This window comes from Cotesia glomerata, linkage group LG4 (genome assembly GCF_020080835.1).
Source record: "Cotesia glomerata isolate CgM1 linkage group LG4, MPM_Cglom_v2.3, whole genome shotgun sequence".
In the NCBI taxonomy this organism is placed as follows: domain Eukaryota; kingdom Metazoa; phylum Arthropoda; class Insecta; order Hymenoptera; family Braconidae; genus Cotesia; species Cotesia glomerata.
In genome coordinates, this window is record NC_058161.1 from 19,730,594 (window position 1) to 19,742,770 (window position 12,177).

General features: G+C 30.2%; 2 protein-coding genes across 2 annotated transcripts; one reads left to right on the forward strand and one right to left on the reverse strand.

Annotated features, from left to right (window-relative positions):
- The first annotated feature begins 2,718 nt into the window (after window positions 1–2,718).
- LOC123263299 (suppressor of fused homolog) lies at window positions 2,719–9,655 on the forward strand. The gene is made up of 6 exons (XM_044725932.1): window positions 2,719–3,098; window positions 3,757–3,849; window positions 4,407–4,716; window positions 7,523–7,992; window positions 8,068–8,275; window positions 9,544–9,655. The coding sequence occupies exons 1-6, from the start codon at window positions 2,920–2,922 to the stop codon at window positions 9,607–9,609; spliced, it is 1,326 nt and encodes a 441-aa protein (XP_044581867.1). The 5' UTR covers window positions 2,719–2,919; the 3' UTR covers window positions 9,610–9,655.
- A 221-nt stretch (window positions 9,656–9,876) lies between these two features.
- On the reverse strand, window positions 9,877–11,281 carry LOC123263942. Its single transcript, XM_044726988.1, has 3 exons — window positions 11,199–11,281; window positions 10,097–10,279; window positions 9,877–10,032 (listed from the first exon to the last, which is right to left on the reverse strand). The coding sequence occupies exons 1-3, from the start codon at window positions 11,220–11,222 to the stop codon at window positions 9,877–9,879; spliced, it is 363 nt and encodes a 120-aa protein (XP_044582923.1). The 5' UTR covers window positions 11,223–11,281.
- Window positions 11,282–12,177: the final 896 nt, after the last annotated feature.

A 12,177-nucleotide genomic window follows, 5' to 3' on the forward strand; every position in this document is an offset into this window, starting at 1 on the left:
ATGGTGTAATATGTTCATCCTTTTTCAAATTATAAATAAAACGAATCGCTGTATTTAATGAACGTTGTAATTTGCAATTCTCATCAGCAGTACAATTAGTTAATACTATAGAACAATAGTCAATAAGTGGTAATATAGTTGCTGAGACTAATAACCTCCTAATGTCTTTAGTATAGATGTTTTTTCTTATTTTTAAACTATATAACGCTGAATTAATTTTATTTACAGTCTTTGATACATGCAAACTCCAAGATAAGTTATTTATAATATGAAGACCTAAGCACTTAGTTGACTCTACGTAAGGAAGTGGAAATCCGTCAATAAACATTGGTGGAATACCATTTGCTTGTAACTTTTTCAGCTTAGTACTTGAGCCAAGTATCATTATTTTAGTTTTGGATAGATTCAATTGCAAGCCATTCTCTCTTGTCCAATCAGCAACAGCCTGAACATCAATCGTAATTTGTCTAATAGCGTCTTGTAGTTGATAGTCATAGAAATGAAGGTAAATGAATTGATCATCCGCAAACAGACCATAATTTGTATAAATTAATCGCTTAGCTACCGAGTTCATTACTATTAAAAATAATATCGGTCCAAGAACTGAGCCTTGTGGGACTCCAGAGGTAGTTTCTAGGAATTTTACAGGTAAGCCCATTTCATTTACAACTGATTGGGTTCGATTGGTCAAGTACGAGAAAAACCAAGAAATGGTCTCACTCGAAAAACCGAGTTCAACTAGTGTAGTCAAAATTACTCTTGGATTAACATAATCAAAAGCTTTTGTTAGATCAAATAGGACAATAAGAGTTAGCTTGTTTTCATCCATGGAACGCCTAATATCATCTATATAAGTCTTAGTAAGGCTGATTGAGTGCTATGATGTTTCCTAAACCCTGATTGATATTTATCAAGCAGCTCATTATCTTCTAAGTAGCTTATTACCTGATTTGCAATAATTCTCTCAAAAACCTTGCTCAGATCGGATGTATTGGCTATTGGGCGCGTATCTGATAATGATTTTGGGGGAGTTACTTTATTGATGGGTATTATAAATATTGCTTTCCATGCATGAGTCAAAATAATGTTAAAATTTTTTTTTAATTTTAGTTTCCCCAATATTCGTCAAAATTCTTTATTTTAATTTAAAATAACTTAAACAATTTAATAATTTATGATTTTTACTTATTTAATAAAGTAAAGTAATAAAATGACTTTGGTATTTATTACTTTCCGGAATAAATAAACAGATTTGGCATTAGCGCGTTTGATTATACTCATAACTGAGACATGGATGAGTGTGTGAGTTAAGCATTTTTCTTTCTGCAACTATATTTCTATCCTTTTCTTTTTTCTCAGCTGTTGACGCGATGTTGTCAAATCTTTATTCGAATAAATGGCTGACGATAAATAAGTTACAAACATAAAATTTGACATTAAATATTTCAAAAATCATATCGGTAATGTATTATTATTAAATTGTTTTTATATTTTGCAATAATCCAAGTTTCTTGTGTATAGTTTTTTATACGTTAAAGTTGGGAGGTTAATATTTAAAAAAATAATTAAAGTCTCGACAAAAGTCTGTCCGTCATAAGAGCCCGTGTATAAGGAGATAAAATATGTGATTTTTAAAATTTAATATCTAAGTAACTAAACGGTGAATCTTTTTTAAATTTTGGGATTAAATAAATTACGTATTTATTTATACGTATACTTAATTTCAAAGCTCAAAGTTGGAAATTATTTTTTCTGCCCTCCGGCCGGAAAGTGGCTACTTTCTGGCCGCTCCGCTAAACAAAGTTCCCTGTTTAAAATCTCCAATAAGATCCCATCAAAAGCGACAAAAGCCACTTAGAAACCAATAAAATTTATGGGTTTCTAAGTGGCTTTTCTCGCTTTTGATGGGATTCTATTGGAAATTTTAAACAGGGTTGCCACATTCCGGCTACGTCGAGCAGAAAAATAGTATACGCACCTTGGCCAGTAAATAAGAAAACCTCAGATCACATGTTTGTCAACCTCGGCTTCGCCTCGGCCAACAATTACATGTGATCTAAGACTTTTCTTATTTTACTGGCCTAGGTATGTAATATACTATTTACATTAGATTCGCTCAAACTTCCTTAATTGTTAATGTAAGAGATAAATATCATTTAATAATATTATTTTATAAAATCTTATTCTTTTAACATTAATTAATAATTATTTATAAGTTGGATACAGGATATAAATTGTTAATTTAATTTTTATATATTTCATCGCAATTTTAACAAAAGTATGTTATTTAACGATCTTATTTTTAGGCACATATTGGTTACGTTATTATTTAGCCGTTGAAACAAGGGATCATAGAATTTTTCTCACTCGTGTCTTTTATGACTTTTCCTCAGACTCTCAAGTACCTGAGGTTTCTCAGAACTCAACTACAATGTCCCTTTGTACTCGATAATAACTCATATTTATTTGAAACAAAATATACTCTATATAATAAATATTCCACGATACAGAACTTAAACTTTCTAATTTTGACAGTCTTCACTATTTAAATTATGAATTAATAAAATAATTTAAAATAATCTAAATTACATTTAAATTTGCACCTCACTGGCTGGTAGCGTCACCTGCTGGATGCATCTAGAGGCATTACATTATGCTGCCCCTTCTTCTTCTTAGAGTCCCTAGACTTTTTTCCAAAAATCAAACTGTAGATTATTAATCACTAGGAGACAAGCACAGAAATATATATTAAAGCATTCACCAATTTTTATCGCTTGACTCATCAGAGCTCATCAGCTTCTCTGGTAATAAACAAGACCACTAGCTTGAAATAATTATTCCGATGTAATTAGTGGATTATTAGTGTTAGTTTGAAGTGTTGTTATTTTCTGAGTAGTGAGTTATCAGAGTGGGCCGTGAATGAACGTAAATATGAGAGAAAAAGAGGAACTGGAGTTTAACGGGCCCTGTAATAAGGTAAATAACGATATGACACCATCAACTCGTGCGTTGGGGCTAGATGCGCTGCATAGTGTCTGCAGAGAGCTCTATCCTGATCAGACAAATCCACTTACTGTCACTGCTATTTTAAAATTTTGGTAATTATTTTTTTTTTATTTTGATTTTTAAAAAAATGAAAAAAAAATTTTTTTGTCAAAAAAAATTTTTTTTTTAATTTTGTTTATTAAAAATTAATTTTTTAAATTTATTATATTTTAATTGAAAAAAATTTCAAATGAAAATTAAGTTAGCCGACACTCGACAACTTTTGATTTTTTTTATCAATTTAAAATTAGAAATAAAAACTATTTTTAAAAATCCACGTTTAATTTTGAAAATTTTCTACATGTGAAAATTTTTGTTTTAATTTTTTAAAAATTATTTTTCAATAAAATAAATTAAAAAAATTCTCAAATATCGGTTAATTTAAATTTCATTAATTGCAAGTACAATTTTTAAAATTTTCCACTTGTAAAATTTTGTTTTAATTTTTTCAATAAATTAATTTTAAAAATTGTCAGAGTAGAAATAAAATGCAAAAAAAAATTTTTTGGTAATTTTGATGGTTTTTTTTGTCCAAAATTTTTTTTTTAATTTATAAAAAATGTCTTAGTTTTCTAAAAAATTCTTTTTTAGAAATTTTTTTTTTGTAATTATTTTAATTTCAATATTATTTTATTAAAGAACTATTTTTTAAAATAAAATATAAAAAAAATTTTTATAATACTTTTTTATGAAAATTAATTATTTTTTTAGGCTTGGAGGTCCAGATCCTTTAGATTATATAAGTATGTATGAAAATCCAGGAAATCCAGAGCTAGGAATTCCTCCACATTGGCATTATATTAGGTGAATTTTTTTTTTATATCTTAGACTAAAAAAATTTTATAAAAAATACTTAAAATTTTTCAATAAGTAGTAATTAAAAAAATTTTAAATAAAAATTTTTAATTTAAAAAAAAAATGTTTATTTTTAATTTAAAATTTTTTAAACTTAAAAAATTTCAAGTCAATTTTTTTAAAGTAATTTTATATAATTAAAACTAACATTTAAAAATATTTAGTAGACATATCACAAAACCCATCTCCGTAAATTCTATTTATAAATTACTTTGTCATCAAATTCCTTTCCGGTACAGTTTCCGGTTTGTCTTTTACTTACAGGAACACCCTAGCCAGAAGCTATTTTTAATCCCTACATCCTTATTTATAAATATAAACTGTCTCAAACTCTACCATCTGCATTTTTAATCCCCGAAAATTCAAGTGATTGATATGTCTTCATTTTTCTGCTAAAAAAATTTATATTATAAAATGTAAGAACTAGTATTGAAGTTAAATTTTTTTTAATAATTTTTTTTACAAATATTAAAGAAAAATTTTTATTTAAATTTAATTTCAACTAGCTTGGGACTATCAGACCTCCATGGAGATGGCAGGTTGCATGCGAAAAGCATGCCAGGGCAACCTAGCGGGTTCGGGTTCGAACTAACATTTCGGCTTCTCCGAGAACCGGAAGAAAAAACGCCACCTACCTGGCCAGCAAACGTAATGCAACAGTTGGCTAAGTATGTCTTCACTTCGGGCAATATGCTTCTTCCTGGGGACCATGTGTCCTGGCACTCTCCTTTGGGGAAGGAAAACAGCCGGATTACTCAAATATTGATGGCCAAGGATCCCCAGTTACCTGAGTCAGTGTCGACTCCTCACGGATTGGTAAGTTAACTTAATTTCAAAGTTAAACTTAACTTTACAAAATAAATATTATTAACTAGCAACCTTGCAGTCACTACATGTGACTGCGGTGAATCGTAGACTATGAATAAAAAAAATTTTGCTTTATTAAATAATGACTATTGTTAAATTGCACTGTACTTTCTTAACTGTTGACGTTTTTAAATATATAAGCTCATCCTGATGTTACATTTATCAAGAGCTTTCATTTGAGGGTGTCACGTTAAATTATTCCCGGAATTTAATACCACGACAACTAATTTTTTTATTTTATTTTCTTTTTGGACGACCCAACAGCCAAATGGCCAATAACAGGGTCTCTGAATAATATAATACAAAGTTGAATACTGTGTTGATTAACAAATTATTTAAATTATTTAAGTTAGACTAAGTGCTCAATACAAGTTTACATTTAAAATTGTTAAAGTAAGTTTATAGCTTAGTAAAGTATGTTTATAGCTTAGTAAAGTATGTTTATAATTTACAAAAATTGATAGTATTGAATTATACAGTTTTTCTATAATTATCAGAGATATGCAAAATTAACAATATACACTAGTTTTAGTAAAAAAATTATTTGCGATTGTTTTTAGCAATCTAGTATTATCTAAAATTATTTAAAATTATCTAAAATTATCTAAAGTTATCTAACTAATACCTGTAAATTGATCCCAGCGTCAATTGATCCCACCGACAACTGATCCCTAGGTTCAGCGGGGTCCGGGGCAAAGCCCTGGTGGGGGTTGGGGAGCTAAGCCCCCCATTTGAAAAGAAATGAATTATTATTTTATTCTACATCTACACGGAAAAAAGTAAACTGTAATATTTACTCGGATTCCAGTTAATTTTTATAGTTTCAAACAGTAAAGCGGACATCGGGGTGGCAAAAATATAAATATTACAGAACTTAATGTAGAAAGTATAAAAGCCACAATTTATAATTTAATATCCAAAATAAGTGATTAGTAGCTGTCACTATAGTAAATAACGACTCATTTATCTTAAAAAATTACAGTTTCAAACAGTAAAAATTACCATTTCAATATATAGTCCATATTATGAGGAGAAGGGGAACTCAAATGAAAGAGAAGTGGGTCTCACTCTGGGAGAATTTAACGTTTGAAATAGTAAAAATCATACTTTTAAAACATACATTTTACCAGTCCAAGCAAGTCAATAATTACAGTTTGATTTTTAGCGTTGCGTTTAAAATTTACCATTTTTATTTGTAAATATTGACGTTGTTTGTATTAGAAATTTACTAACTTTATTTTATAATTTTTATAAATCATAAGATCATTTTTTAGGTACGAAATGATAAATATCAAAGTCTGAATTCTTAATTATTATACTTTAACTTTTTAGACATTTACATAGCGAATATTACTGTTTGAAATAGTATTTTTTTCCATGTAAAGAGTAAATTGTAACGTTTAAATGGTAAATATTATAAAGTGAATAGTAAAATCACGATTTTACTGTTTGAAATGGTAATTTTTAGCAGTTGATCATTACTTATAAATCGACTGTTATTTATTACAGTTTACTTTTTTCCGTGTATATAGTGTAACAATATTATGTTGGTCTTAATGATGATGATGATAATGATGATGACGAGGGGTGGATGGGATCAGTTGTCAGTGGGATCATTTGACGTGGGACCAGTTGTCGTCGTATTAAATTCCGAGGATCAATTATCATGGACCTCATATGAGTACCCACATGTATTTTCATATATTTTTCATATATACATATATATAATATATACAGAGTGTCCCAGAAGTAGCGGACGCCATTGTAGCATCTGATAAAAAAAATAATTCTGAGACGAAAAGTCCTTAGCCATTTTTTAATAAGACGCATAGATAATTAATTATTAATTAAAATAATGTCCTTTTATGCGTTAGAGAGAGAGCACCAGTGTCCAGTCAAGTGCGTTCCAAACGAAGACGCTTGCACGTGTGAATGTGTAAGTAAACGTGTGTGACTACGTTAGTAGCTAGTTAGTCATACAGTTAATTGTGTCTTTGTTTGCCACATACTTTACTGGATACTGACGCTCTCTCTCTCACATAAAGCGACGTTACTTTAATTAATAATTAATTATCTATGCGTCTAATTAAAAAATGGCTAAGGACTTCGTCTCAGAATTATTTTTTTCATCAGATGCTACAATGGCGTCCGTTACTTCTGGGACACCCTGTATAAAATATAAGAAAAATTGATATGGGTACTCAAATGAAAGGTCTCGATGAAGGTCTCGATGAATGTAATGTCGGGGTGAACTTATATCTTCGAAAATCTCAATCGTTCTCAAGATACAGTCATTTTTTAAGTATGTATAAAAAAAAACCGATTTTATCATATGACTATCCTGGAAACAAAATTTTTATTCTCATAATAATATAGATAATTATTATTTTCCCCAAATAATTGTTTTATTCTTCTCTAAAATAGTTTTTTTATTGTTACCTTCATTAATAACAACATTTTTATGAATATAGTTCTAAAACTCTCTGTAAGATGACGTTGCAAAGCGGATCTACTACTACGTCACTACCGCGCGAAAATTTGAATTAAAAAAAAATAATTTTGTTGATTTTACCTTTATTAAGTCCTAATAACTGAAACTAAACTTTTTTAAAACAATTTTATTAAACATCCAAGTTACTTATCTATTAATATATAAATATTACAAAAAAAAAAGTTTTTGTGAGTTGATGCAACGAGCAGAGAGTGCTCCAAAACACGACCGCAGAAACGTTTTATCCACTAATCTTACCTCCAGGTTTCCTTCGTCCAAATAGTCGGCGTGACTCCCGAAGAGCTGCAAGCAGCTCAGCACTGGAACGGCCAGGGAATGATAAACCTCCTGAAAACAGTCCCTGGATGCGGTCCTTGGCTGATCACAAATGTAAACCGGGCGTACTCAGCTATGGAGGATCCAATGGTGGCAGAGCAGGTCCAAAATGGAATCGAACGGGAGGGTTCCAACCTCAGTGGGGTGTCTGCTAAGTGCTGGTGGGTGCAAATGGAGAATGACATTAGTTTGGAGAGCTACCGTGAGAAGAAAAAGGATTCCGATGATGAAGACGACGGCGATCTCATCAACAAATTCGGGATCAAGACGGAAAGTATGCAGGACGATGGTTCCCGGGATGATATGTTTAATAATTACAGTCCGACGGTGAAAACTCTCCCGGGGCTGCATCTGTCCTTCAATTTAGAAGCTGGAAGGATTCTTCCTCTTGCTATCAAGTTAGTATCTTCAAGATATGGGAGGTTAGGTTTGTATTGTTGATGATGATGATAATCAATGTTTGGTTCTTCTAGAGGAAGAATAATGCATGGAAGGCACTTTACATTCAAATCAGTGCTATCACACACTGCGACGACCTTTGTTGCACCCTCGGTCACGGGGAAATTTGTGTCTAGTGATAAGCCGTTTGTAGTCCAAGGTCCCTGGTTGCAAGTTCTTATCAATGATGAGCTTGCCGTCAAAATGGCCGAAGAGTTTCAGATATTTAATTCGCTAACTCAGGTTAGTTTTAATAATTCAAAGAAGCTTTTAAATTTTAACTATTTTGTATTCTATGTAATTGCACGCCTCATAAGCGAAGCGGATAAAGTTGTGTTTATACTTAACTAACAAAAATCAAGCAATTTCTTGAATTAAAGTTGTCTATTTATTTTCTATATATCTTGTAATACTTAAGTTATTTTAGCCAGTTTTTTTGCAGAATTATTGTGAAAAAATTGCGAAATAAATTCAGAATATTTACGGCTATTCAATAGGAAAATTACAGTATATTAACAGGATTCAAACCGTAAATGTACCGCATATTTACTGTATATTTGCGGCACTATTGCAGCAAAAAACCGGAAAAGAAGATCCCTACTTTCTATTACCGGTAAAATACTAAAATTATGCTGCTTTACTACTATTATTCAATAGTTTAAAATTCTTTTTTATAATATTATAAATTATCATGAATAATTTTTAAGAGGTTAGTTAATTAATTTTCCTATTATTATAATTATTATAATTTATTTTAGTTCAGACCGGGATTCGAACCCGGATCATTTAGTTACGCGCCAAAGGCTCTACCAGTTGAGCTATCTGAGACACTATCCGTAACTATTTATTCAGTCACCTAATAAGACCCACCGAGTAATAAACACCACTGTCCATCTTACGGTAGAAAGCATTATATCTTTAATTATATCAGTATAAACGTGGTAAAATTGCAGTATATATTTGGTATTTTTACCGTAGAAATACGATTTTATTATTGTAAAATTATAGTAATATTATATAGTTAATACATATATTTTTTACGGTAAAAGTTCTAGAGTTTTACGGTAATTTTATCCTATTATTCCTGAACTTTGCAGCAAAAGTACGGTAGAAATGCCGTATACCTATAGTAAAAAAAACTGGCCAATAGAACCACAGAAATACCGTATTATTTCAGAATTGTAACGGTAAATTTATGGTAAACGTATTAATACCGAAAATTTACGGTGTTTCAAAAACCGCGAGGGTTATAATTAGCAATAAACTAAAAATCCAATAATCGTTTGTACATCTATATCTATGTAAATAAGGTTCGTTTACAAGACATCCGCAGTACCTTTCCTTTTCTGGGTAGACAATGGCGCGTAAGATTTAAAAGTATTTTTTGTATTTTATTTTAATCAATTTTATTTTGGAAAATGATATTATGAGGCGTGCACTTTTGAATTCTCGTAAGTTTTTGTTTTTATATCTAAAAATTATTTTTATTATTACAAATTATTGTTCAACAGGTCCAACTTCCGAAAACATTTTCCTGGCCAGACTACAACCTCGCGATAACAATCGTATCCGACTGAGAGGTTAACGAATTTAACCTAACTTTACCACAATGCCTTCTTAACTTTAAAAAATAATAATATTTATTAAATATAAATTCATAATTTATACTAGCAAAGTACTATATTGTAATAATTATTATTATTTATAAACTTATAAATATCTAACCTATGTAAATAACTAAATTGATTAACCAACAGATCAAAAATGTATTAACATTGATTAATAAATATAATTTTTATACACTTTGTTAATAATAAAGCAATAATGTGAGAGTTAATTATTTATTAATACTTATTACTGCGTTTTTTCCGTACAACTGATTTTTTTTTAGAATTTGTCTTCCACATGTGATCCCTAACCGCTGGAATTCCCGATTCGTAGCCATCCTCGGTATTTCGGAACTTTTTAAACACCCTCAGTGGATTGTACCGCCCGTAGCTCTGTAAAACGCTCCTTATAGGTTAAAATCTTTGTTCCAAATGAGGTTATGTTCGAATAAATTACCTTGTCGACAAGACTGAAGAAAAATTTGATTGCAGCGACCCACAGTATGACTACCAGGCAAGCTTCTGCAAAGTCTTCGACATTTTCCGAGCTAATTGACCTGACGACGTTGACCACCCCCCGGAATACGTTTGCAAATGTCTGCATTGTTTCGATGCACAAGTCCCGCAAAAAACAGACTACCTGGAAGAACAAATGGGAGATAGCGATTGCTAGGTCGACAAACCGACCCAAAAACTCCATCAGGATTCCCAGAGAAATTTCAAAGGTGTCTCTTATCCAGGAGCTGATGTCCATGCACCCGGTTCGTAACTGATCGTAGATTAGTGATGATCGGTACATTTTTTGTATTTTTATAACCTAATTTTGACGAATTGATGAGCGTGGTAAAATTTAATTATAACAATTTTTGAGAAAATATTTACTGACACTGGTTAAAAAAATTAATAACTTTGTAATTTGAATTTTTAACACGGAATTTATTTTACGATGAATAATTTATTGTACATGACAATTTAAAGGATGTCTACGATGTGAATGTTGCAATGTTTATTTAGCGTGACAGATTGTTTTTTATTTTAAATTTTAGATTGTATATTTTTTTTTTAAATAAATTTCTTGCTGTGAAGAAAAGCAAGCTAGATCAAAAGAAGATATTGAAGCTTCGAAAATTTCGGTGAAATTTTAGTAAGGGTGCATTGTATCGCAAGGGTATAATAAAACTGTCCTTAATACTATATGCCCAAAAAAGATTAATTTCAATACTAATAAATTTACAAGTATTAGGACTAATTTATAAATCCTATTAAATATACCTAGAAAATTTAACTAACAAAAAGAAGGAAAGATTACTAGTATTGCTAATTATTTTTACTAGATTATTATAGTAAATTCAACAATATATTACTTAGTCCGATGTATGTTATTTATAAATTACCATGGTAGATATTAAATTTAAAAATGTCCCATAGTAAAGGTGTAAGAGGAAGCTAAGACTTATCACACAGTACTCGGTCCTATTAGTTTTGTCTATAAGACCGTTGTAGGTTAGTATATAGTATGTCCTCGAGCCAACAGACCGAAGTTAAAGCCAAATACTTACCGATCCTTCTTGGTTAAGTAGCATTTTAAATGGTTAGTAGCTGGATCGGTGACCCTCACCATTGAATATTGTTTATAATCTAGTTTTATAACAAAGTATTGTTGTAGCTTTACATTCTCGATCAAAAGACTCTCAATTATGTTGACAAACACAGAAAGTTAATAAAAGAACAAACAAAATTACCGTAATCAAGAAACACATTCTATGGTCTTGAAAAATTTCATCTTGCTCCAGATAAAATTTAGTTAAAACAAAAATTAATAAATTTTCATGTTAATCTATTGAAAAAGAGAAAAGATTACTAGTATTGTCAATGATTTTTACTAGATTATTATAGTAAATTCAACAATATATTACTTAGTCCGATGTATGTTATTTATAAATTACCATGGTAGATATTTAATTTAAAAGTGTGCCATAGCAAAGGTGTAAGAGGAAGCTAAGACTTATCACACAGTGCTCGGTCCTATTAGTTTTGTCTATAAGACCGTTGTAGGTTAGTATATAGTATGTCCTCGAGCCAACAGACCGAAGTTAAAGCCAAATACTTACCGATCCTTCTTGGTTAAGTAGCATTTTAAATGGTTAGTAGCTGGATCGGTGACCCTCACCATTAAATATTATTTATAATCTAACTTTATAACAAAGTATTGTTGTAGCTTTACATTCTCGATCAAAAGACTCTCAATTATGTTGACAAACACAGAAAGCTAATAAAAGAACAAACAAAATCACCGTAATCAATAAACGCATTCTATGATCTTGAAAAATTTTATTTTGCTCCAGATAAAATTTAGTTAAAACAAAAATAAATAAATTTTCATGTTAATCTATTGAAAAAATTTTAGTAGCGTACGTGTTAATTTTTAGTTTGGACACTAATTAATTTTACTATGTTAAATTTTATTTTTTGTGCCCTGAGTAAACGAGGTAAATGTATAGATAATTCGAAAGTAGGTCTTGGGTACTCTGGATAACA

What these genes read in the sequence shown, in the direction of transcription:
- LOC123263299 (XM_044725932.1), top strand. Translation starts at nt 2,920, where the DNA reads ATGAACGTAAATATGAGAGAAAAAGAGGAACTGGAGTTTAACGGGCCC. An exon ending in TGTCGACTCCTCACGGATTG is followed by an intron (nt 4,717 to 7,522) that starts GTAAGTTAACTT and finishes TCTTACCTCCAG; the next exon opens with GTTTCCTTCGTCCAAATAGT. An exon ending in TATTTAATTCGCTAACTCAG is followed by an intron (nt 8,276 to 9,543) that starts GTTAGTTTTAAT and finishes ATTGTTCAACAG; the next exon opens with GTCCAACTTCCGAAAACATT.
- LOC123263942 (XM_044726988.1), bottom strand. Translation starts at nt 11,222, where the DNA reads ATGCTACTTAACCAAGAAGGATCG. An exon ending in TACTTAACCAAGAAGGATCG is followed by an intron (nt 10,280 to 11,198) that starts GTAAGTATTTGG and finishes TTGTTCTTCCAG; the next exon opens with GTAGTCTGTTTTTTGCGGGA. An exon ending in TCTTCAGTCTTGTCGACAAG is followed by an intron (nt 10,033 to 10,096) that starts GTAATTTATTCG and finishes AGCGTTTTACAG; the next exon opens with AGCTACGGGCGGTACAATCC.